Source organism: Abramis brama (genome assembly GCF_963993115.1).
Source record: "Abramis brama genome assembly, chromosome: 1".
Lineage (NCBI taxonomy): Eukaryota > Metazoa > Chordata > Actinopteri > Cypriniformes > Leuciscidae > Abramis > Abramis brama.
Genome location: NC_139963.1, coordinates 41,207,216 through 41,233,519, shown reverse-complemented (window position 1 = coordinate 41,233,519; position 26,304 = coordinate 41,207,216). Strand labels below are relative to the sequence as shown.

The window sequence follows — 26,304 nt, the reverse complement described above, 5'->3', positions numbered from 1 at the left end:
AACAGATAATAGTGTGGAAAACATACCTTGATTATTCATTTGAAAAGGATGTGATTCCTCTGATTGATTCAGTGTGATTCCTCCGATTTAAAAAAAAAAAAAAATATATATATATATATATATATATATATATATATATATATATATATATATATATATATTCAATATCACTAAAAGCCTACATTTTCTAGTGCTTTATCGGAAAGACTTAGTTCTGATTTTTTCTATGCTACAATATCCTAAAAGAGTGAGGTGCTAATATAGACACACACAGACACACTGTTTTTTCTTAGTTGAAGCATGCGGTGTTGATTTTTCCCTCACTGACGGCTCATGTTACGACTGAAGCAGGTGGACGTCTGCCCGGGCGTGAGGATGTCTTAGCCAGCCTGATAAAGTGACCATTAGTCTGGGGCATGCAGACAGGCTGGCCCCAACACACAAACACACACCTAAGCCACACACACATCGTCTCCTTTTAACTATTTAAATGTTAACACTATTATGACGGTCTAATCTGAGAATGATCGTCTGCTACTGTCTAGCATTGGGATGATGGGAAATGCATTCTGATGGGATAATGGGAAATGAAGAATGACAGAGTGAGCAAACAGCAAAGGGCAGAGGCGTTGGTTATTATTTGCAGCTGGAGGACGGATCAGCGCTGCTGAAGTCTGGAGGGTTTTAGTGTGGTCGTGTTCGTGTGTGGTACGCTCGTGTGATGGATGCTGGAAGGTGGGAAGTGTTTCTGGAATGTGGTGGGTATTGAATGATGGCTTCGGCGGTTTCTTTTCTCACGGCCACGGCTTCAGTAGTCCACGAGCAACAGAAGCTCTTCTAGGTCAAGATCCAGTCTTCGCATTCTGCAGGAAGTTCGTGATAAGCCTTGGTGTCTTTCTGATTAGTCAGTTTATTTATAAAAGCATTAGTCTGAGCATCTGATGACACACCCACGGGTCACTCACGGACCACCGGATGCTCATCGCACACACAAAATAGCACGGCTTTCTCAAAATTGTCTCTAAAAATATCAGTCTAGGCTGCTTGTTACTTTTGGATGGATCAAAGTTGAACTATAACTTCTGTGCCTTTCGTTTCAAAGCATTGGCGCTTTGTTGCACCATGACGTTATCGCAGTGTCATTTATTCTGATTTACAACATCTAGGGGTGTAACGATTCAATTACAGATACTGCCTTTGTATATGTATATCAATCTTTAAACGGATTGAAGCGTTAATTGTTTGTTTTGGTTAAGAATCGGTTTAATGAATCGTGATTAGGTAATGTATTATTCAATATTTTAAAATATATAAACATTAAATTACTTACGTGTGTATTAATGTAGGTGTACCGTGGCATCATTCATGCCCTCAAATGCACACAAACCATTGATAAAGCTGCCAACTTATTGCATGTACACTACTACTGAAATAAAACTCTTTAATTGCATGAAAAACTCACCGTTGTTTTCTATTAGATAAAACACTGCCATTTTATGGGTATAATTGTTTATTTGGGTGAGATGAAAACATTTAAGGAGACTTTATTTGCATCTGAGAAACTGAGAAATCAGAAAACTGAATCGGGTAATATTTTGATATTTGGATTTGTTTAGTGACTGGAAATAATAGGGAATTTTAAAATTAAATTTTTTTTTTCCAGACAAAGAAAACTCATGAAAAAAATAAATAAATAAATTGCGCTCAACTCTAAAATATTTTATTGGCACATTGCACTCTTTATGTTCCAAGTAGCCTGTGTGTACATGTATTAAATGAGTTTACTTTCAAGTTCGCTTGGTGCAATGAACAATCTTAAAGTCCCCCTGTGGTGAAAATCAAGGTTTTAATGTTGTTTATATGTCTATGTGGTGTTTTTAATATGCTTTAAGACAAACCATGTGTAAATTCATAAGTCGACACCATTGCTGAGTATTTTCTCCTTAAAACTGCAGTGAACCAAAGACAGTCTCAAAAACACGGTTTGAAATCGCTGGTGTTTCTGACGTCACAAACTACCTTGTAACCAATCAGGTCAACGTGTGATCGTCAACAGGTGGATCTCTGAGCTGGAGCGAGTGAGTGGTGGAGGCGGGGCTAATTTGCATATTCATAGAACTGCGTATACTAAATGAGGCGAGGGTGTAGAGTTACATTCAAGCTATTTTAAGGCATGCAATTTTTTTTTTCAAGGATAAAAATGTTACAAATAAAATGTTTGACTACAGGGGGACTTTAAGTAGTTTGTCTTTTTCTTGTTTTTGTTTTTTTTTTTAACCCAAGACACATCAGTAGATGCATTTACATCATCCTATGAATAAACTTAAAAAAAAAATAGTTGAATCATTAATCCAAAACAAATCTCATTCTGAATCAGATCGAATTGAATTGTTTGAATTGTTTAGCAAAAATCCTTCCTGAATCAAATTGAAATCCTATAAATCGTAATTTGAATCAATTCACTGTCCACCCAAAGATTCACACCCCTAATAACATTGAAGTTCAAGGGTTGAAGTTGGTCAGGTCCATTTAGATCATCAAACTTGTTGTGTCTTGCAGAATCCCTTGATAAGTGGGAGAGGTTGACTGTGGCCGATGCCCTGGAGCCTGTGCAGTCTGAAGATGGAGAGAAGATCGTAGTGCAGGGAGAACCGGGAGATGATTTCTTCATTATAACAGAGGTGTGTGTGCAAATGACCATCTGCATGTTTGTTCACTACAGCTAGTGAAGAACAATCCTACTTTTGTGGTTGCCAAAATAACAGTCGTTTAAGCACCAGTTCCTCCAGGTTGACCAGAGGAGAACGGCTCTCCTTGGTTCCTCCCGAGGTTGCTTCAGGCGTTTTGGCCTGACTCTTTCAAAAGGTGCTTATGCACTAGACTAAATCAATATTTTAACTTTTACTGCAATGCAATCCAGTGTGGGCGTCTGTTGACCGAAGAGAGTTTTAGACCATCCTGTTGGATTCCCAGTACTTTTGGAAATCTAATTTGTGATATTCTCGCTTGATTTCATACCGATCTGACTTTTTCCACACTCTCAAAACTGCACTTTCTCTTGTGTGTAAGCACCCTAAAGTTGTTTTCAGACGATCCTCAGTGTGGCTTGATGAAGAATGGAGATGTATGGAATGAGGATCAGTTTATATTGGTTGTGTGCGTGCACACACATCTAGTCCTGCTAGATTTCTCTATCCTTTCTTGCGTTAGCTGATACTCTTGCTTTGTGCTGTCAACACCACCAAACACATTTACAGTTCTGAAACCCCTGGTGGTGCTGATTCAGCATTCTTCTCCTCCTCTGCCAGATCTTTGAACAATATTTTGATTAACTCCACATTTATGAAGATGTTGTGAAGTCTGGAGGGGGCTCTTTTACCGTCTGTGTCTGTTCTCAAATTTTCAGCGCCTCTCTTTTCTTCATTTTAATTTTCTCCTCCATGAAGGTTGCAGTACTAATATAATCAGGCTGTTGAGTGAAGTAGTGCTCTATTGATGCTGTGCTCTCCACGCATCCACCTGATTATTGCCTTATTATTGCTTATCATTAGGGTTAGGAATTTAAACCAACCCTTTATACTATTAAACTTTGGTGCGCAACTTACTGACATGAATGATTCCTCAAATCATAAAGCATGTTGAGGATATAAAGTATATGGCTTTACTGTATTGATTTATGCCTGGAAGACAAAAATCCCATTATAATTGATTTTTGGCTGGCCTGCTCATAATTTTGATGAAACATTCCTGATGTTGAGGAGCGAAATCACACAGGTGAAGCTCTGCATTACTGTCTGTTAGATTTATTGTAGATTTGAGATTGGCGATGCTCAGGTAATGTAACAAGTATGTGCATTTGGAAAAGACTCTTGTAAGGATTGTTCCTTTGGGAAATGTTATAAATCAGAGATTGATGAGCCGTATAAAGTACACACATGTGTTGCTGAAAGGTTAGTTCTTCATTTCTGAACAATGGAAGGAGATGTGCGCCAGTATTGAGTCTGTGTGAGTGCGACTGACTGAGTGTAGGAAACCTGCTGCTGTGTCCGTGTGTGTGTGTGTGTGTGGCTTTTTGACAGACCGAAGCACTCGCAAATGTAGTTTCCAAGAGAAAGGTCAAAGCTGGATTTTCATTACTCCTGTCTTATGTGTTGATCCTAGTGAAAATCATTCTAATATGCAGACTTGATGCTCACTGAACATTTCTTATTAGTATCAATGTTGAAAACAGTTGTGCTGCTTAATATTTTTTTGGAAATCGTGATGCATTTTATTCAAAAGACATTTTTTAATGGAAATCTTTTGTAATATTATAAATGTCTTTACTCTCACATTTGATCAATTTATTGTGTCCTTTTGAGTTCTATTTTAGTTGTTTTATTCTCCTCTGTTCTATTCACTCTGCACAATTCCATTTTTATTCCATTCCTTTCTTTTCAGTTCTATTCTGTTTTCTTCTTTTCTATTATTTTGTATTCTGTTCTATTCTAATCTATTTTGTGTTCTGTTTTGTTCTAACCAATTGTATGTTCTATTCTGTTTATTCTGTTCTGTTCCACTCTATTGTTTTCTATTCTGTTCCAATCTATTGTGTGTGTTATGTTCTGTTTAAACGGTTCTGTTTTGTTTTGTCTGTATGTTTTCTGTTCTGTTTACTCAGAACAGAGAACAGAATGGAACAGAACACAGTAAACCGAATAGAACACATACAATAGATTAGAACAGAACAGAAAATTTGCTCTGTACTTTTTTATTTTATTTAGCTCATCCTTACCCCAGTTTGCATTTCCAGCAACTTCTGTTCATCTGGGTCAGAGTATAGCAGGGCAGAGAGACAGATACAAATAAATGAAGAGGACTTTAGCATGAGACATGGGTCTGTCTCGCTGCTTGTTTGTCTCTCTCTCTCTCTCTTCCTCCCATCTCTGCCTGATTCCCAGCACGGGGTGGCCAGCGGTTCAGTGATGGAATGTAGGCTGCAGACTTTCACACAGGGTCAGGCCCAGACTCCAGACCTGAGCGAGGGAACCAGAGGGACGGCTTTACGGACACAGGCTTGGGAAGGAAGGAAGAGCTGTGTGGGTGTCATTGTCCAGCTCTGGTTCCATAGTTCTTGCTTTTAGCTTCTTCTTTTTCTTGACAGATACTGTCAGGGTTAGGGTTGGGGTTCTTCAATTTACACAAAAATATGAAGGAAAAAACATTTTGTCTCTCATGTGAACATACTCTGCCCCTGTGGATGAGACAGTGTTATTTTAGTATCATTTAGACACTATTGTAGTTTCTTTTCTTTTTTTTTTCTTTTCTTTTTTTATGTGTACAAATGTTGTTTTAATTTTTATTTCAGTTTTAGGTTTCAAAAACATCTTGCCAAAGGACTGCAGTTGAAAATTAGCCAGCTGGCTAACACTGGCACATTTACAGAAATGTTGATGAATGTGTGTTGGCCTTATGAAAGAAAGAAAGAAAGAAAGAAAGAAAGAAAGAAAGAAAGAAAGAAAGAAAGAAAGAAAGAAAGAAAGAAAGAAAGAAAGAAAAAGAAAGAGCAAGATATTTTAGGGACATCAAGTTATGAAATTAAAATGAAAGTAAGAAATGTAGGCTTGGCAGATAAGTTTGTATTTGATATTTTATTTCAGTTCATGTTTATTTTAAATAGGTTTAACTATAATAACCCTGGTTTGAGACACATTTGTTGTTTGTTAGATTGAGTCACAGATCAACTATGATTTGATGCGTCACACATTAACTGATTTCGCATGTATAACGTTCCATCATCTTAATTTGGGCCGTGCTAAATGTGATGATTCGTGGTGTGGTTTATTACCCGTACAGCTGCTGTCAGGCTGTCTTAATCGTGTGAGAGCAGACGACCAATTAGACAACTCTGCTAAATTGTTTGCATTTGGGTGTTTGTGTTCTATATTTTCTCTGCCTCAATTTGTTTGTGTTAAATAGGTTTTCCCACAGATGCTGATACAATTTGTTGCCCATTGTGAGACTTTTAATTTGATAGTAATGCAAAACCAACAGCTCCAGGGCATCCCCATGATGTCATACCTCCGGAGAGCACGTCCCAAGCCAAGATCCTGCAAATACCAGAACGCTGATCCACTAGGGTCACACCGAAACATTCAAAGCTTAAAACTTGGCCAAAGAGCTTTTTTAAAGAAAAAGTGAAATCTGTCATTATATACCACATAATTATAGGCACATTCAAATCAGTATGAGATGAAAGCCATCCCTGACATATTAAAAATGCAATGTTCTGACTTGTTTCCACATTTTCTCACAGGGTTAGCTCTTTTGCACATTGAAGTCATTCATAAGTATTTCGAGGAAGAACTGGTCAAAGGACTGCACTGCTGTGCTGAGAATTTTCTGGATCTTTCATGATTCTTACAGCATTTAACAGAGCGCTACAGACTTTCCATAATTAATGAAACCCATATATATCAAGCCTGTGACTGTTCTAGTAATTTTACTGTATAAATATGACATGCCCTTATATCACCATTTTGACCGGAGTGATTAGAAAATTTAAAAAATATCACTTTTGATCAACTTTGCTAATTAAAAGTATTCGTTTCTTTACGAAAAATCTTACTGACCCCAAAATTCTGAATGGTACAGTATATGAAATGTTTATTTATAATTGACACTTTTTGGCTTCATCTGCTATTTTAGATGCAGCTTGTCGCAGTATATTTTGGTATTGCCTTTTTCACAAACTATCCTAATCAATAATTTGTAACTTGCTTAAGATTAAAAAGTGTTAGTGTGGTATGTGTGATGGAGCGTGAGAAAATAAAAGGTTAACGATAGTTCTGCCTACTTTATCCCATGAAATGGTATAAAAATATGCATATCTAACTATGCACACATCAATGCAGGAGAAGTATAGGAGAAAATGCGTCAGTATTTATGCATCAAGGCAAATTAGATGGTTTGGTATTCCTAAAAGAGACTGAGAGGTGGAGAGCCGCCCGCCCAGACGCCAGCTCCAGACTTTACTGGACGTGAGTAAACAGCAAGTCAACAACATTGGTATCTCAGTTAACCCAAACTCTTAGATTTTCAATTGGGCTTGATGCCTTCAGGTGAAAATAGTAGCCTGTATGCATGAGTTACCTTAGCTATTTGCTTGACTGAACAGGAATGTTTGTATTCTAGATGTTGAATGAGATATTGGCAGCTTGTCTGATTATTCATATTGGCAGCCAGCAATGCAGTCCCACAGCTGTGGAGCTCTGTAACATAATGCCTTTCCATCAGCAGATGTTCGAACAGTACTTTGAAGAGGCATGCATCCTGAGATTGAAGGAGACATACAGTACTGTAGAAGGCAGTAGGGTGTTTGGAGATCTCTGAGGTAGTCTTATAGGCAATATCACTTTAGCACTTTGTAAGTTAGAAGTAAAATGGCATATAGTCTAGTCTGTAGCACATTTTTACTGTCTGAATACTTATATTTTCTTAAGAATATGTGACTAGTGCTAAACCATGCAAAGTTACTGTAAGCATATGGGTGGTTTCCAGGGGTGGTTTTAGCACATTATGTGGTTGCTAAGGTGTTGCTATGCCATTTCTAAAGTGTTCTAAGTGGCTTTAGTACCTTGTTATGTGGTTGCTAGAATGTTATGGATAGTTGATAGGTGTTGCAATGCAATTCCCATGTGTTTCAAGTTGTTTTTGCACCTTAAGTAGTTGCTACTTGCTAGAATGTTATGTGTGGTTTCTAGGGTGTTGCTATGCAATTCCTAAAGTGGTCTGAATGGTTTACAGTGTTATGTGGTTGCTAGAACATTATGGGTGGTTGCTACTGTATGTTGTTGCTATGCCGTTCAATATCGTAAGTGGTTTTAGCACTGTTAAGGTGTTTCTAGAGTGTTGTTATGCAGGTTCTAAAGTGTTTTAAGTGATTTTAACCCCTTGTTATGTGATTGCTGGAGGGTTATGGGTGGTTGCTAGGTTGTTGCTATGCAGTTTCTGTAGTGTGTTTGATATATGATTTTAGCACCTTGCTATGTATTTGCTAGAGACTTGTGGGTGGTTGCTAGGGTGTTGCTATGCAATTTTAAGATGTTCTAATTAATTTTAGCACCTTGTTATGCAGTTGGAAATGGTGTTGATGTGCAATATCTAAGTTGTTTATAGTGGTTTTAGCACCTTGATGTGTTTGCTAGAGTGTTATGGGTGGTTTGCTAGGGTGTTGCTATGCAGTTTCTAAGTAGTTTTAGCAACTTCTACAGTATGTTGTTGCTAAAGTGTTTTGGGTGGTTGTTAGGCTGTTGTAATGCAATGTATACGTTCTACGTTTAAAAAGTCAAAGATAACACATATTAACACCTAAATAAATCTTTAGTTGCAGCAAACATTACAAAAGAAGCTTTTAGTCTTGTTGATGCATAATTGTTTTTCGTCAGTGTAGCAGTGGAAGTTAACGCAGTGTTTACAATGATACTAGTATTAACTCCAGTACACAACTTTGATGGACACTATCCTTGACCCTTGATTTTCATACTTGACCTGTGATTTTCCAAGTCTTCTACCAGGATGTTAAGGTCAATGGAGTCAACTGTGTGTTGAAAGCTCCAAAGAGATCCAGTAGTGCTACATGTGAGATACAGCTATGGGCGGTGGACAGTGATATGGTATTGACTACTTCGACAAGTGCTGTGGATTAGAACTGGTTCAAATCATATGTCAGTGTCCACTAGCAGTTTGAGTGAAGACAACAACTCCTTTGAGAGCAAACAGGTCAGGTCTGGCATCCCTCAAGGGTTGGGCCTCTTCTCACTGTATGTGGTCTCTCTTAGTAACAGCTTGTTGATTTATTTTTTATTAGATGTTTATGGAATAGCTTCAATAGCTATGGCTGCTATCTAAGATGTGGTTGTAACTGGACTGTTACATCAGCAGTATTGGTAGAACTACTTTCTCTCACCTATGTAATGTCGTTTAATCATAAAGTTCTTCAGTTATGTTTAAAAAGTAGTCCATATTTTTTGCTTTTCTTAGAAATTGTTGCCGTTGACGTGCAAAGCCTTTAGTGACCCAGCAAAAGAGCCTGTAGATGACCTTCTAACCTGCTTCCAACCCCCACATTTGCTCACAAGATACTAGTTTACTTACAGTCTGGAGAGTAATGAAAGGGTATTGTAGTTAAATTTCAAATCAAGTTTTCTTTTTTTAAAAATGTTTATTGTTATTTGATTCAACTGTAATAATCCAACAATTAAATAATAATAATAATACTTAAATTGTAATATTTCTTATATTTAAATAGGCCTATCTTAATATTTATATATACATCTATAATAATATTTTATAAAATAATGACATCATTATTGCTAAATAATTTAACTATTATTTTAAAATTATTTGAGCCCAATTGTTTTTTAATTTCCCTTTTATATTACAGATTTGTTTTAGTTTCATTTTTTTATTTAACATTTACATCAGTTTATTCTAATTATTGCATTTTTACATACTATATTTTGTACTGTATAACAGCTATTAGTATTTTCAACTTGTGTAAAGTGACTATGAATAGAGAGAAGCCCTGTCCTGTCAGCCTTCCTCGTTTTACTGTTGTATTGTGGGTAGTGTTTGTCCTTGATGTGACAAATGTGACAGACCGTTTGCCTGTCTCCTTGTTTATCTTTCTAAATGAGTTTTTGCATTGCAGTGTGGGGCGCCGCATGCAGTGTAACTCTATGATTGTTGAAAAATCTCAACACTGACAGGCCCAGGTGTGCTTGCATGTGTCAAGTCTATGACGTACTTGTGTGTGTTGCGAGCACGCCGAGTTGTCTAAACCCTGTACACCTGCAGGCATATAAAGCACTAATCCTTTTGACACGTCTCAAACTCGGCGACACCATGAGCTAGGCTTTTCTCCCTCCCTCTGCTCCTCTTTTTGTACTTTTCCTCCTCATTAAACCTGTGTCTCTCCTTCTCTTCCCAGGGTACAGCATCTGTTCTGCAGCGCAGGTCTGATAATGAGGAATATGTCGAAGTGGGCCGCCTGGGTCCATCTGACTACTTCGGTGAGTGTTGGAAGGATCGCAGAGCCTGCAGCGTTGTGCCAGAGACTTGTAAATAACAGAACAGAAGTGCCTGAGCCAGACAGGAAGAGTAGCTTTCCTAACAGGTGGCAGTTCGTCATGTGCAGAGCTTGCAGAATGTAGATCTGTGTGCTTGTTTACTGTCAGTGCGGTTTACACTGCTGCACCACAGGCATACTGATCTTTAGATTGTCTCTCTACGTGGTGAATGTAGTCATATTTACATTATATAGAGAGCTATTGCTCTTTGTTTTGTAACCGTTTAAGCTAAACGGGTTGTGTTTATGTTATTAGCACGCAGCAAAGGCAGTGAATTTTTAACAGATGACTGCTTAAATATGAGACATTTCTGCACAGCTAATGTCACCAAATAAAAATGGTAAAAATAGTGATTGTTTTAAACAGGTTTTCTGAACAATCCCACATCTGCCATTGGTTGGCCAATGAGATAGTCCCGCCCCTAACTTTTGCCATTGGATGAGTCAATATTGCATTGTTGGGCTGCTCAAACCTACAAAAGGCTTCATTATTTATTGGTCTTTGCATTGTTAGGCAGATTAGGATACAGTATTTTAAGATTTAAAAAAAAAAAAAAGTATGTTTAAATGTCTTAAAAGTATTTAATGTTGTGAATTATATAACTATTATTATTATTTATTGATTGATAAATTATTTATTGATTGAATTTATTTTGCAGAATATAAAATATAAAACAACTGAAATCAGTGTTGTAGAAGTCTTTTTCAAACATTTACTAGAATAATGTATTATTGTATCACAATTTTAGATTTTTTATTTTAAAGGGGTCATAATCTACACATATATCTACTTATAACTCAATGTTCTTACACAAACAGTCATTATTTAGCTTTTTATGACCATTTCCTCTCTCTCTCTCTCTATCTGATCCTTAGAATTAAACTGACTGTTTTTGTCACTGTACCTTTAAGACTTCTACTGTATGTAAATAAACTTTTGTTGTGATCGGTGTCTAACCTCAGTGTGGCGGCATAGTTCACACATTTGTTTATTAGGAAGGGTCAGGTTGCTAAGTACTGAATAGGTGTTGATGATTATGTAAATGTAAGCGGTACCAAAACAGACCCCTGTGGGACACCATACCTGATGGCGAAATACATATCTGAATTATTTTGACAACCTAGTATCAATGAATTGCCTGGTTGCCCTGTGATATTTTGAGTTTTGAGTGTCAGAGTATATAAATCAGTTTCCATAATACATCAGTTTTAAATCAAGTCATTAAGCTAACGTGTGTGTGTGTGTGTTTGTTTTATTTGTGCAGGTGAGATAGCCCTGCTGCTGAACAGACCCCGTGCAGCCACAGTCGTGGCCAGGGGGCCGCTCAAGTGTGTGAAGCTGGACCGGCCACGTTTTGAGCGTGTCCTCGGGCCCTGCTCTGAGATCCTCAAGAGGAACATTCAGAGATATAACAGCTTCATTTCTCTCACTGTCTAACCCAACCGTCTGACACACATCTAGAGGTTACAGACCTCCGTCAGTTACTCGGGTGCCTGGTTGCATAAATTAGTGTGTGTGGTACTTCATCGGTTTTGCTTAAATCGTTAGCTTAACTATTGTTGAGTTGCTCTGATGTGGCAACTAATAAAAAACAACTTCTTTTATGCAGCCAAGCATTCAGTTTTTACTTCTTTTTTTTTTTTTTTTGCAAGAAGCACAAGTGCTCCACCTTTTCTGCTTTTTTCCTTTTTTCCTTTGTTATTTTCTTTTTCTTACGTGCACTTTGAATTGACCTATGCTGTCACAAAGCTTTATTTCACCAGATTAGGAGAGGGAACGAGGTGCCCAAACAGACTGATGTGAAACATCTTGATGTGGCATGTGTAAATGTCCTACAATGTGTGATGCATGCAGACCAGAGATGCATTTTGTACACTTGCCATTCAGCACTGAAGAGGAAGGTAACATTACAGATGGCACAAGTATATGAATATGTTTACATAGAGGAAAGAGTGTTTTTTAATCTTTTGCCTTTTAGCTGTGTGTTTAGCGTACCGTGTTTAACCCCGCATGGGTCATTTTGCATTCTTGTTTCGAGAGCTCTGACGAAATCTGTTTATTTGCGTTTTTTGCTGTTCTATAGTGATTTTATTTTCTTGGCTTTTCCAACCACCCTTCGTTCTGCTGCTGGAATTAATGGGAAGGGGTTTGTTACATTTTAAGACACAAGTTTTAATATAGAACAAGCTATAAAAGGGGTTTTCATGGGAGTCTTGCTCAAGTCTTAATGTGTTGAATCTGTATGCCGATGCTTTTCTTTTCTTTTTTCCTTCAAAATGCTATTGTATTACACACAAATGCACATCCACACACATGCTCTTACATCCTGAGGCCATGACATTTTTGGGTGAATCTCACAAAACCTGTCAAGAACATGTCCAGGTCGTATTTCACCCCCAAATAAACTTATACACATGCAGATATATTTATATATCATATAGGCTTCATATATATGATGCTTATTTTAGGCTGATTTATAATAAAAAAATGCATAAAATATATTTTTACTGCAAAACAGTAAATTAAAAATATGAACTTGAGAATAATTAAAATTCATATCAATACATTTATGGGAAAGAAATTGGAATTCAACTTGTTTGTTGTACAGTATTGAGAACATGGGGAGAAATGTATGCAATTGTCATGAAAATAATCTAAACAACAAAATTGTCAAAAAATGTGTCTTAAAAATAGGTTGGGGTGAAGTGTGACATGTTTGTGTGCGATTCACCAGTTTACTGTGAATTACTAACGGATATGTTCTGAAAACGATCAGAAATGCTAAAGTTGGTTCTTAATATCTGCCTACAACAGCATTTTGGCCATCGTGTGTGTTCAAAATATTTCCCTGTATAATTCAACCGATGCTCCAGAATGCTTTAGGTTCAGAGACAGCCATTGTTCGTTTGTAGTGACTTAAGGAAAAGGTGGGGTTTTTTGCAGTTTACCGTGGTTTATGAATGAGTTGGAGTTTATTTGAATGAATTTGGAAGGAGCGATTGTTGATTGCATGCTTTGTTTCTCGGTTTTTACAGAATAAAACACACACCAACTTTTACACACATTCTGTGACTCTAATCTTCAGGCCAATAAAGAAAAGCTTCTGAACACCATTAAATGTCTCGTCGCTTTTTAATGCATCTGTTTGTCTTTTGGAATCCTCCTTTGATGTTTTGTAGATCACCTTATCATTCTTCCTGTCGGTTTGACTCTCGTTCACCCCGGATCTCTTTTACTCCCACTGCCAGTCAGATGTCAGCTTGTGTTGTCAGAGGAAGGGGAGGCCAGCGAGATTAAACTAGAGCTTTTGGCTTTGACACATTCCATCTGATCTTAACTACACTAAATCAACTGGGGAATGTACTCAAGCCTGCCACTCAACCTCTTTAAATACACACACAAAAACACTTGATTACAGAAGCTTTATTCTGAATCGACAATCTTTATTTTAGGACCTCTATTTTTCTTTATATCATTACTAATTCTCTATGTTTACAATAGTTTTCTCTCTCTCTCTCTCTCTCTCTTTTCTCTTTTTTTTTTTTTCAGAGGTATTCATTTGTCTGTTTTTATTAAGGACATTTTTATTTTCCTGACCAATTGTTTTGCATGTTTTAAGGGCTTTCATTATTTTACTTGTCTTATTTTTTATATATTATGATTTTACAAATGAAACTTTTTATTTTTGCATGCTTTAAAGGAATTCATTTCTGAATTATTACTTTTTTCTAATAGTATTGTGAGATTTTTTTCTAGATTTTTATTTTTGAATGATATAAAGGTATTACTTTTCATTACCAACAATCTGTTTTTAATAATTATGCTTTTTAATTTTACTAACAAGTGTAATATATATTTTTTTTTTATCTATTTGACTTACTTAAATTTAACTTTACTAATACGCCTTTGTTAATTCTTTGCGTGGTTTAAACGTTTGAATTTATTTTGCCTGCAATGTTCTATTAATTTATTAATTTATTTATTTTTTGCATCGCTATCTAATATTCTCCTGTTTTCTTGTGTTTTTTACAGTCAGTTTATTTGGATCAGATTTGCAACCGGAGTCTCAGTAGATTTCATTACCACCGGCCCGCCTTTACCGCTCCACCCAGTCATGAATCATTTAACAGATTTGCCCCCTACCATTACTGTGAGAACACTTTGATATTCAAGCTAAAATGTATCAGTTTATGTGCCAACTTGTCGTCTTTGTGGCTCAAGCTAATCCTTGTCTAACCGTAGTATCGCTGCATGAACATCCACGTTACAGTTTAATCCTGACCCGCTCAGGTCATGGGCTGTGATGTGTGCTGCCGGCTCTAATGAGAAGACAAGAATGAAAGGATCAGAGTCGAAGGAAAGGAGGTGCAGAGGTCAATCAGGAGAGCACCAGATCAGGTCAGGAGATCAAAATCTGTCTGAATAATGGAATTCCACAAAGATTCAAAGGAGTTAATGGGACAGGAAATAAAGCCACGATCTGATTACAGTTCAAACAGTTCCGCCTTTTGGAATTTTTTTAAAATTCAGACGGAACTTTAAGCTTCAAATTCATGTTCACCATAATTACAGATTAAGATTCTAGTCTAGTAATATGATCATGGGAAGTATGTTGTCCAAAATTCAACAAAATACTCATTCATTATTATAATTATTTTTGTGAGCTAAAGTGAACTACAATTTTTTTTTTTCACATACTATATACTATTAATCAGAGAAGAAATACAACCAAATTCCCATAGGGCATTAGACCCTTAGAGGATTCATTTGTATTTCCTGTTTGGTGATGTAGTGTCCATTCAAAATTCACCTGTCATGTAAAGAAGAAAAACAACCCAACCGCAGTTCAGTCCCAGAGGAACACCGCAAGCAATTGTCCTAACGAGTCATTCACGTTTGACCCTTTGAAAACATATTTCCTTTGGCATACTACTCATGCTAATTTTGCAGTGTGCATTGTGCACACAGTATGCATGGCCTACAAAATTTGTGCAGTATATAACCAGGACACAATGAACTACTATATCCCACTTTTTTATTAGTTCGAGTTTAGTTGGAAATGTTTAAAGATGCATTATACTAATATATACTGATTACTGTTTTTTTTAAGTGCAGTGATTTATCATTTCTAATTAGTATTATGCTAGTAGTAGTTAGCATAAATAAAAACGACTATTTTGAATCCAAGTTGTGTTAATGTAAAATATCATAGATTCGACAATTGGCATTCTTTACACAACATACATACTGCAAAGTCAGAGTAAGGGCCAATTCACACAAAACATGTTTTTGCGGTCAAAATGTGAGACGCAGGTCAGCGGAATGAAAAAAAAATCATTCTAGAGGTCTAGAAACGCATTTTTTAAAAAGTTGAACTACTTTTAACTTGAGCGCAGCACACGTTTAGAACGTGGTGTTTTGCAAAAGACGCAAACGCAACAGTCAAACACATCCGTCTAGTGCATTTACATGATTCACATTTACGTGCAAAAACAATGGAAGAGTAGCGTAGTGGAATGGAAAAACGAGTTCTGTTTGAATGGTCCTTAATTGTTGTATGCTATTACACATCTTCTGAAAGAGGACAGAATCTCCGTCCAAGTGATAAGCTGCGTCCAAATTCAGAGGTTTCATCCTTCGGAGGATGATTGCATCACCGCGGCGCGACGAAGGCAGTCCCAATTCAAAGGCTCCTTCAAATGCGGCCTCGAAATGCATCCTTCGTTGCGCGGGCAATGAAGGAGACAACAGATGGATCCTTCACATCTTAACTTATCCCAGAATTCATTGCACAGTGGTGATGACTGAATTAGACTTTTTTTTTTTTTTTTTTGCCGGATTACACTTTTAAAGGAGCCGTATGTAAGATTGTGGCCAAAACTGGTACTGCAATCACTTTCAGAGCGGTGTGTCCCCTCCCCCTCCCTCCTGACTCGAGGTTGCCAGATAGGCTGCAGGATCCAGCACGAATGTAGGCTGCTACGTAGCTGTGGTAACTAGAGCAGAGCTGGCAACCCGGATGCCGAAACACTACTGACTTTGTGATTGGTAGATAGGTGGAGGGTGGCGCTTCAGGCCAAAACACAACATGACAACATCAATATCAGTTGAGGGCTGCAACTTCACTTTTAAATGACAATATCCTAGCCGCACTACTGTTGTCAGTGATATAAGTATTTGAAATGAACATGATTTCTTAATGTCTAGTGACATATCAGGGCCATTTTATGATTAATTGAAATACATTTCTTACATACAGCTCCTTTAAATGTAAGTATTGTGTTTCAACTAAAGCTGGGTTCACACTGTACAATTTTGACCACGTTTTGTCTGTCTAAGATACATTTAGTGAATTGAAAGTCTTTGATTGTTAGTTTGACATGTTCGCTGACAGCCAATTAATGACCATTGCGATCCAAATTTGCCTCCGACGAAATTCTGGCAGTGTCAGAATATTTGAGCCACAGTCCTGTAAGTGTGACGTCTCCAACGTCAACCATCAAATCAAAAACCAATAGGAGCGCCGGACCTGATGACGCAATTAGTGAGAAAACAACAAACCACCACTTGCTCCACACACACGTTTTTCTTTTCAAGAGAAGCCACGATCAAAATTAACACTAGAGATGTTTGCTATAAGGAGCAGTTTAATCACGCACATCCTAGTCAAGTACGGGTGCTGGATCTCATATATAATGCCAGTAACAAAGTAAAGATCCGCACACCGGAGAGCTCCCATTTATATAGTTTATTAAAGTGTAACGTTTCGGGCCTTTCACAGCCCTTCCTCAGACTGTTTGTTTGCTATCCACCATTTCTATCCCACATGTAAATGCAGCTCACAGTCACCGAACGTGTCACGGATTGATGATGTAAAACTCCAGACGAGTCTTCTTACGTGCATCCATTTTTCACATTTTAACTGCTGTACAGTCTGACATTAATAACAACTGAGATCCCACAGTGTGACATGGCTTACAGCATTCATCATTCTTGTACAGTCTGACAAACAACAGTTGTAAAGGACTATTATAAATCGCACAGTGTGCACCTGCCATTACTCAAATAATCTTATGTATCAAATGAAATAAAAATAAAAACAAATATATAAAGCGGTTCAAATGTTGACATATCTTGCCAAGATGCAATTTTATATAATATCTGCTCTTTATTGTGTAAATAAATGCACCAAGATGAACATATTTAGATATGCTTTGTTTCAGTTGAATATAAAAAGTGCAGTACAAACGTTACTTGTTACTTGAGGAGCTAGGCGACAAGAACAGTCCATCGTAGGCTGGACCGTCCCATTTAATAACATTCAGTCCGACCTTGGTGGCCTTCGAAGGATGCAGCCTCTGAATTGGGACGCAGCTATAGAAGCATTGCTTACGCGCATGCAAGCTAACGCGATCGCCAAACATTAAACTGCATATAAATCAAAACTGCCTATCGTTACCGAATGAAATGTCGACCCAGGATGAGCTATAGGACTATGAAGCTTTTGGGGTTTTGATGGCCTCGATTTACTCTGTTTTCATCAAACATGAATCCGATCTGCAATTTTCTTAGCTTTCTGTTCAAAATGTTACTTTTTTTAATGAAACTTACCCACATTCAAGTGTTGATAAGAACGCATGAAGCTACAATAAAATGTAGAGGCTCTGTTCATTCTTTTGATATATTCAGCCCGTTCCATCCCAAGGCGTCATATACTGACGCTTTTGAAATTTCTTCAATATCCGACGCACAGGGCACCCTTAGGCGTCAATATGAGACGCAGATAAATATGAGTCTAGGAGGCGCCTCCTAGCGGTCTAACCCTAAACCTACCCCAGACCTAAACCTACCCATAACCGGCGTCTCATATTGACGCTAAAGGGTGCCCTTTGCGTCGGATATTGAAGAAATTTCAAAAGCGTCAGTATATGACGCCCTAGGATGAGAATGTGTTGATATATTGTATGTTCAGATATTCATATGACAGTTTTGTAAAAATGATCAAAAATGCTGACGCTGGCTGGCAACTTAAAAAAAAAAAACCCCGGGAAAAGGGTTGATTTTTATTTATTTATTTGATTGTTGACGTATGCAGTACAGTTTTTACAGTGTACTGCGCAGTATATCCACTAAGCATTGCACTACTGCTGCATTCCAAACATAGTCGGTGTTAAGTAGACATGCACTTCAATAGAGCTACTGACACACACACACAAACACTTTAATCTGCTGGAAGGATGGAAGAGTCTCAAGGGTGTCATTAACCAATAACAGGCACTCAGACAGTATTGTGCGGTAACACAAGGATGAGAAATGAACAGTCCATTATTACTTCAGCTAAATGACTCCTGAATTCACTGATCGATGGCTCGCTGTCCTCAATCACATCCGACCCATACTTGAGGTCACAAGATAATTCTGACCCCATGGGGCTTGTGTGATTTGTGGTATGCAGGACGGCCTTTCCGTCAGCCGCTGCGTGTGACAGGGCTCATTGAAGCCACTTAGACCAAAACATAAACACACACATTTTATTCCAATTTATTTGTACTCTTGTGAAAAAGAAATACAGCATTCTTTTAAGAAGTAAAATAATATACTTTAAGTGTGAACTAAAAGTAATATTTTCGGACACTTAATTGCGTGTTATTTGCAATTAAACTAAAATGTATTATAATTTAAATTCATATTAAATTTAACTGGCTGAAATTTAGAGGGTTTTTTTTACCCACTTGTGCACATATTTATGTTATTTCATAATTGTCTTTGAAATTTGGTTTACTGCCGAATGTACTGACAAGCGTTTATGGTAAACTAAAATATACTTTAATGTCATTAATATTGAAATTGAATGTCATGCATTTAAAAATACACATGTATAGTGATGAAGTTGTAATTTAGTACTTTTAAAATAGATAAACTTTAAATGTAGTATTGAATAACACACTTCAGTTAAAATTGTAATTAAGTACATTACATGTGCTTTAGTGGGATAGTCAACGCATAAAAATAAGTGTACTTCTTTTAAGCATGTCAGAAGGTAATTAAAATGTAACGAATTAACATGCATTTTAAAGTAGTACTTTTAATTTGACATTATTACAGTGCACTTTTAAAAATTGGACTTAAGTGTGTTAAGAAACAAAGTTGACTCTGTAAGTACACTTAAGTGGCCTTTTATTTCATTAATATTATCAGCAAGTACAGTTTTTACATTCACTGTAATTAAGCACACTTCTTTTTCACGAGAGTATAAAATTTGTTTTATAGTGTGATATTCTAAAAAAAGTGCTCAGTTTTAAGTAAAAAAAAGTTAACGCTATGCTAAAATGCACTGCAAAAAAAAAAAATTCTAGATGCTAATTTTAGTTTTGACCTTTGCAGTTGGTGTATGCAATGTAAAGAGATTGTCAGGTTATTTCTTTGAGATGTTTAGCAGAATGTCTGATCTGATCTCTTCTTCTGTACAATAATGGTGAATGGGACTCTCTCTCTCTGTCTCTTTCTCTCCTCACTGACTCATGAATTCCTCGGCCACTTCTGGGCCTGTCGCTTTATTGCTTTCATATAACTGTAAAGAGCCAAACTCCTCTAATTTTCTTTTAAAAGCTGGCGGCCAGCCTGTGGCTTCCAGAGGAGCTGCTATGCATCATGGGAGGGGGGTTTTAACAACATTTCATGAATGCCTCGATGTGTGTGAACAGTTATTGTGGATCACTTACATCGGGTGTGGCAGACTCTAATATTCTTGTACCACACACACACACACACACACACATACTCAATTACTACAGCTAAATCAAAAAGAGCCGGAGCTCCCCATTCAAACTGTGAACTCAACAAGAGCCAAGGATGTTTATAAGGGCCTTATAAATTTCCACAAGTCTTACAGCCATGAAACACCTGTTTGTGATTGTTAGTGTCTGTTTTGGAGTGCTTTGTTTTTATTACCATGTTTATAGTGAGATGAGTGGTTCGTTTTTCTACAAATTAAGGAATGTGGCTAGTAAATGGGGGGAAAAGTGAGTGCAAGAACATGCAAGTGTACTGAGGGAGTTACACATTCACTGCAGCACAATTCAAAGTTCACTGTCATATATGCTAGTCTGTGTGTGTATCCCATGGAATATTATTTTGTGCATATGTCTTCTTGAATATTTTATTTTATTGAAACTACGAGCCACAAAATGAAATGATAAATTAAGTAAATAATAATGACAATGTCATTATGCATTGAAGCTCTTTTTCATATACACAGAATTAAAGCCGCACCAGAGCCACCTTCAATACTAGGAACCAAATGGTGATTTTAGTATATTTGCATTGCATTCTATTACCGTTTATTTTATTTTTTTATTGCATTGCAATGATTTGTTTGATTTTTGCATTGCATTGTTTTATTTGTTTACACTGCATTGCATTGCTTTGTTTATGTTTGTGTTGTATTGCATTGTTTTGTATTGCATTGGATTGATTTATTAAATTTTTGTATTGCATTGGATTGATTTATTTAATTTTTTTTCTATTGCATTGCATTGCATTTTTATTTTATTGCATTGCATTGATTTAATTCCATTGCATTGCACCTTTTTGCTTTGTTTTTATATTGATGCATACATTATTATTATTGCAACATTATTATTTATGCAACAGTCATGCTAATAAAGTTCTATGATGTTGACAATTTGACAACCGAAAGTAAACTGATGAATTGAAATGAAACACTTTCTCCATTGGGTTTCCCTACAGATTTCTTTTCTGAGTAATCCTTTGTTTTCTCCAACTCCTCACCCCTGGGCATAGTGCTGTCAGGACTGCAGGTTGAGCTCAGATGAAACGCAGAAATCCCACAGATTTCACCATCGCCTGCTTCTTCTCCTCTTCCTCCCTCGCCTCCATCCGTTGTCCTCCCAGACAAATGACCAGAGAGACGAGGTGAAAGCCGAATTTGACATGCCAATTTCCACAATCAAGGGCTTAAGGCTCCTAATAGAAATCTGAAGACAGCTTGTTGCACTCCTTCAAGAAGTCATTCAGCTCAGTGTAATGGCAGGGACAAGATTGACCTTCCTTTTCATACTCTGTTGTTTCATAGCTAAATGCATCTCAAACATGTTCGTCCATTCAGAGACATGAAGCACCGAAATCGTATATTTTGTGGATTGATTTAAAATGGAGGACCCTGACAGTGTTTGGCCTCCGGCGGGGGGCCAAGGTCAGACCACCACGACGCGGTAAGACCCCTGTCTTCCTCTTTTTCCTTTCCCACATTCCACGCTGCTCTCACACGTTAAGAAGTCCAGCATATGATAGGCAGCAGAGCAGCGGCAATTACCCAAGCACACCTCCTCCCCTGAATTCCCCACTTCATCCGCTGTTTTAAAGAGGGAAAATAAAGAGCCACTGTTTTACAACAAATCTGTTCGAGTGCTGCGTGTTCAGACTGGTCCTCGGTTTGTGTGGATGTGAGTTCAGTGACGTTCTGCAGACACTTTTAATACAAAGCAACCTGGTTCTCCTTACCGAGCCTCATCCTATAGGCACAAAGATGAGATCTCAATAAAACTCAAGGTCCTGGGCCACCTCAATGTTTGAATACAGCTATAACTGGAAGTTAAGATCCCAGGAGCTCATAACCATTAGATCCCATCTCCCTGAGTGCATGTGTGTGTGTGATTCGGTTGAGTTGTTTGATGTGATGCTGTGTTTCTTGTGTTCAGGTCCACTGCACTTCTGGATGAAGCTGTGCTCTTCAAAAAAAAAGAAGAGAAGATTCCCAAGGAACTATATGGGACATGCAGGCTTAGGCATATTGTATGTGCATACATTCCTTTATGACAATGTTTTCTTTGTGTTTTTGATTTATTAGTTTTTTTTGTTTTTTTTTGCTGAGGTAAGTGTCACTATTTTATGTTATTTTTCATTGCATTGCACTGCAAATGACACCTTGACCTTGGCAGACGACAAACCAAAAAAGATTTAAGTAGATGCACTACTATAGATTACTATATATATATTACTATAGATACACACTCATTGCATTTCATTTCATGTAACCATCTGGTGCTCTTTGCGTGTCGGTCAAAAATGACCGAAATAAAAAAAAAATATTTCAATGAAATTAATGTACTATATTTTATTTCGATAATGTTTTTTATTTAATATTTTGTATTTTTAGGGGATTTAATGATACTAAATTATATTTCCGCTGTATTTATAAAACATTTATTCACTTTTTGAGCATAGACCTGAAAATAAAAATAAAAATGTATATCTTAAACTGTCGTAAATCTTGAATGCTTTAGAGCACAGACTTAAGTTTGATCTCTTTTCAAAGACGACACTTGGCAGATTATTGCTGAAGCGAAAAAAGTTTTAAAAAGTGAATTACAGAATTAAAAAGTTACAGAATTGTACGTTTATTGTTATGAAAAATTAGCAAAAATACTATTTTCAATTTTTATATGAAATATATATTTTCAAAAACATGTTTTACTCTAAAACTATGAGAAAATCAAAACCATACATCTAAACAAGTTGTGTTCAAAATTTGAACCTGAAATGAGATTTCAGTAAGATTTTGTTTGGCCGCAGTACCAAAAGTTTTCACTAGATGAAATTCGTCTGCCATTCATTTCCAATGTGGTCATTTTTTTACCTCGAGGAGCACAAGTGTGACTATTTTTTTTTTCAGGACCATTTAACCTGTTCGAATCATGTCCATGATTTTGTGTGTGTGTGTGTGTTCACATCACATATAGCAAGTGCTAAAACCTTTACCAAGTTTCGTACCATTCCGATGAAGAAAAAAATTCTGTACAAAACATGTAAACTTTTTCAGTCAAAAATGACCAAAGAGCACCAGAGGTTCATTTCATTGCATTGCGTTTCATTTCATTGCATCAAATGGCCCCTTGTAGAGGAGCTATTTTATCTAAGCAATCAGACCTTGGCCTGGCTGACAATAAAACATGCAAGAAAAAAAAAAAAAGATTTACACTGGAGTGACCCGAGGTGGGTGGGCTCTTTTGACTTCGGCCAGTATGCAACCACCCAGAAAACCCTGGCATTGAGCTGGTGAGTTTAGCACAGGCAGGCACCATTAACATAAATGCAGTCTAGATAGTTATTATTTGTTGCTTATTTTTAAACTGAGCGACCAGCATCCAAAAAATTTCATATTCTAGCAACCACACTGGTTTTTATTTATTTTTTAAAGCTGGAATATTATTGATTCTTCTAAACATTATTTTTGAACCACAATTACAGGACTGAATGCAAGAAGAAGAGAAAAGGTCGCCATATTTACTTAGAAACCATATAGTAAAAAAGATGTGAGTGGAGCAAAGTTTGCAGACTCAACTCTAGGGTGTTGTAATAGGTTGTTAGGATTTTGCTATGTGGTTGTCAAGGTGTTGAGATATGACTAGTTTTTATTTCTCCTCAATTCGCCACACAAACAAACCCTTAACCCGAAGTATGAGCAGTAAATAAAACACTGAATTCAAAGGTCAGATAAATAAAAAAATACAAAATAGTTTCATAAAACATCCTACTTCTGGTATTGCTGATGTAGAGCGATTGACTCAGTAAATGTTCTTGTAAAGTAAAGAAACGAAACCGAGTGATAAAGCAGGGCTGACAGAAAGCAATTACTCCATGCATGCATTCTTTCCCTGTCATAATGTCTGAGAGCAAATGACTGTGCAGAAAGGTGATTGGCTGGAGTGTGTAGTACACGCTGGATAGAGGTCAGATTCCTTGGTGGAGTAACGTAATATACCTTTGGACAAGAATCTTTTAATTACCTCTGAATAAACTGTCTGCGTGTGTGTTTGTGCAGTACTCTCATCTCATGTAAGGTGTCTGTGCTTTTCAGATAAGTTGTCAGATGTGCTGTGTCATCACAGAATGAGAAACGGACAGAAAAAGGGAGAGTTTCCTTCAGCTCTGACTCACAGTGATGTCAGTACAGGAGCAGACACTCTGGTGAGTGTTTGAGTTTGTCTGGAGGTTAGGTTTTGTTTTGTTTACTGGTTGCGTGGTTTGGCCATAATAATAAAACGTAAATCTAAAAATAGCTTAAGAGAGGGGTTTAATGATGGAGGAGGCGCCCTCCTCTTTCTGCTGTATCTCAAGCAGTCGACGAGTGTTATAACTGTGATTGTGTCCTGACTGCAACATTCACTAGATTTACCTACTAAGTTGATTCCTTTTCTTTTTTTTACATCCCATTTGTCTGTCTGTCTGTCTGTCTGTCAGTCAATCAGTCAATCAATCAGTCAATCAGTCAATCAATCAGTCAATCAATCAATCAGTCAATCAGTCAGTCAGTCAGACAGACTGTCTATCTATATGTCTGTCTGTCTATCCATCCATCCATCCATCCATCCTATCACGATTACCTTCTATCATTCTAGATGTTTCACTACTTTTTTTCTTGCCTCATTTTTTCTCGCCTCATTTTTTCTCTCCTGCACTTTATTTGTATTTTTAGTATTCTCTTGGGTTCTGTTACTAACTGAACTGTGTGACTTCAATTTATGTTAACATTCACTTTTTTTAAAAGTTACAGTAGGTTTCTGTCATTCTTCTTTCTACGCCTGCACAGATACTGATCTGTGGAAACAAACAGTCATCCACTTCTGGAACATATTCCAGAACTTTATGGCTGTATTTACTGCATGCCAGCGTCTGTGGAAGTCTTTATTGGGCATGATGTTCTTGTAGGAACACACTGCTCAGCTGCCAGTGAAAGGGCTTTTTAAGGGGGAATCCCTCTCAGGTGCCAGACAACTCACTGTGTTACTTTCTCACTTTCTTTAGTTGACCATACTTTCTGCTAATAATATAATAAAAGGGTTTATATATGTATTAAAGTGCTTTTATAAAAATTAAGGTAGCTATATGATGCATGACAGATAAAAGAAAGTGAAACATGTAGGCCTAATGGAAAACAAGCAGGAGGTTAGAAAGAAAAACAGCAGAAAAACGAGTACAGAGTTGTCTTTCATTCAGTCTAATGTTTTCTGTTTTTCCGGTTTTCATTTTTCAAAACTTCACAATTGGCGTTCCTCTCCTTGCATTTTTCAAGTTTCATTTCCTCTGGTCTTTGTTCCTCCTTCAGATCTTCAAGTTCTGCTCCTCTTCTCTTTTCTCTTGAGAAGGTGTTGAGTAAATCTTACAGCTGGAGTTTTTTCTCACGTCATAAAATAGAAATTCTGCTGAAAGCACAAGTGAAAATGCAGTAATGCAGGAAAGATTTCATCAGTCCGTAATGAATAGAAGCTGTTGTGTAAATATAAAACAAGCAAGTGACTTCTGAAGAAAAATATGATTTATGCTCTATTGTATCATATAGGCCTATTTATATTACCCATTGTGGTGTAAATGTAAAAAAAAAAAAATAGAAATTAAAAAGTAGACTATTACTTATATTTTTGTTTTAGAGTGCACACACTATTTTATTTATGAAAATGAAAAATGCAACCTTATTAATTTTTCATGCCACAGTGCATGATGGGAACATAAGTAGGCCTATCGGGAAGTTGAGTATAGGTTTCACTTAATTTATATTTCTATGCTTCAAGTTTAAATTGAGTTCTAATATAGCCTAGAATTATTTTTTTTAATTATTGCCTGAACTAACTTATTTAGGTAGAAATTAAATTAGAATTTTTTTTTTTCTGAAGTATTTAACTACTTCACAGAATAATTTTATATCAGTCTATAATATATAGGTTATTAAATATTCAGTGGTATCCTTCCGCTAGAAGATATAGTCCCTGATTTGACAGAATGTTGCAATGCAAAAAGCCATCCGCTGTGGGCTGCAGTGATTCGACTTGGTAAACAGGTGTTTCAACGTTTCATCGTAGATAATATCGTTGCTTTTAGCTCTATTAACCAATCACAATGCAGGACCCGAACTATTGATATTTTGGTAACACTTTACAATAAGGTTTCATTAGTTAACATTATTTAACAACATTAGTTAAAATGAACTTATAATGAACTGCACTTTTACAGCATTTATTAATATTTGTAAATGTTACTCTTAACATTAACTAATACATTATTAAAATCAAAAGTTGTGTTTGTTAGCATTAGTTACTGTGAACTAACATGAACAATTAACAGCTGGATTTTTATTAACTAACGTTAACAAAGATGAACAAATACAGGAACAAATGTA

General features: G+C 36.8%; 1 protein-coding gene and 1 long non-coding RNA gene across 3 annotated transcripts in view; both read left to right on the top strand.

Moving 5' to 3' along the window:
- prkar1b (protein kinase, cAMP-dependent, regulatory, type I, beta) overlaps nucleotides 1-13,227 on the top strand; it is a 54,970-nt gene extending 41,743 nt beyond the window's left edge. For both annotated transcript variants that reach the window (XM_084119154.1, XM_084119153.1), the window contains exons 10-12: nucleotides 2,560-2,681; nucleotides 9,971-10,052; nucleotides 11,374-13,227. In XM_084119154.1, coding sequence (XP_083975280.1) covers nucleotides 2,560-2,681; nucleotides 9,971-10,052; nucleotides 11,374-11,546 — 377 coding nt within the window. In that variant the 3' untranslated portion in view covers nucleotides 11,547-13,227. The remainder of the gene's footprint in view (nucleotides 1-2,559; nucleotides 2,682-9,970; nucleotides 10,053-11,373) is intronic.
- Nucleotides 13,228-14,140: 913 nt separating this feature from the next.
- On the top strand, nucleotides 14,141-21,253 carry LOC311087153. The gene is made up of 4 exons (XR_014607174.1): nucleotides 14,141-14,259; nucleotides 14,352-14,507; nucleotides 20,913-21,044; nucleotides 21,205-21,253. It is a non-coding gene; the product is annotated as an uncharacterized lncRNA (long non-coding RNA).
- Nucleotides 21,254-26,304: the final 5,051 nt, after the last annotated feature.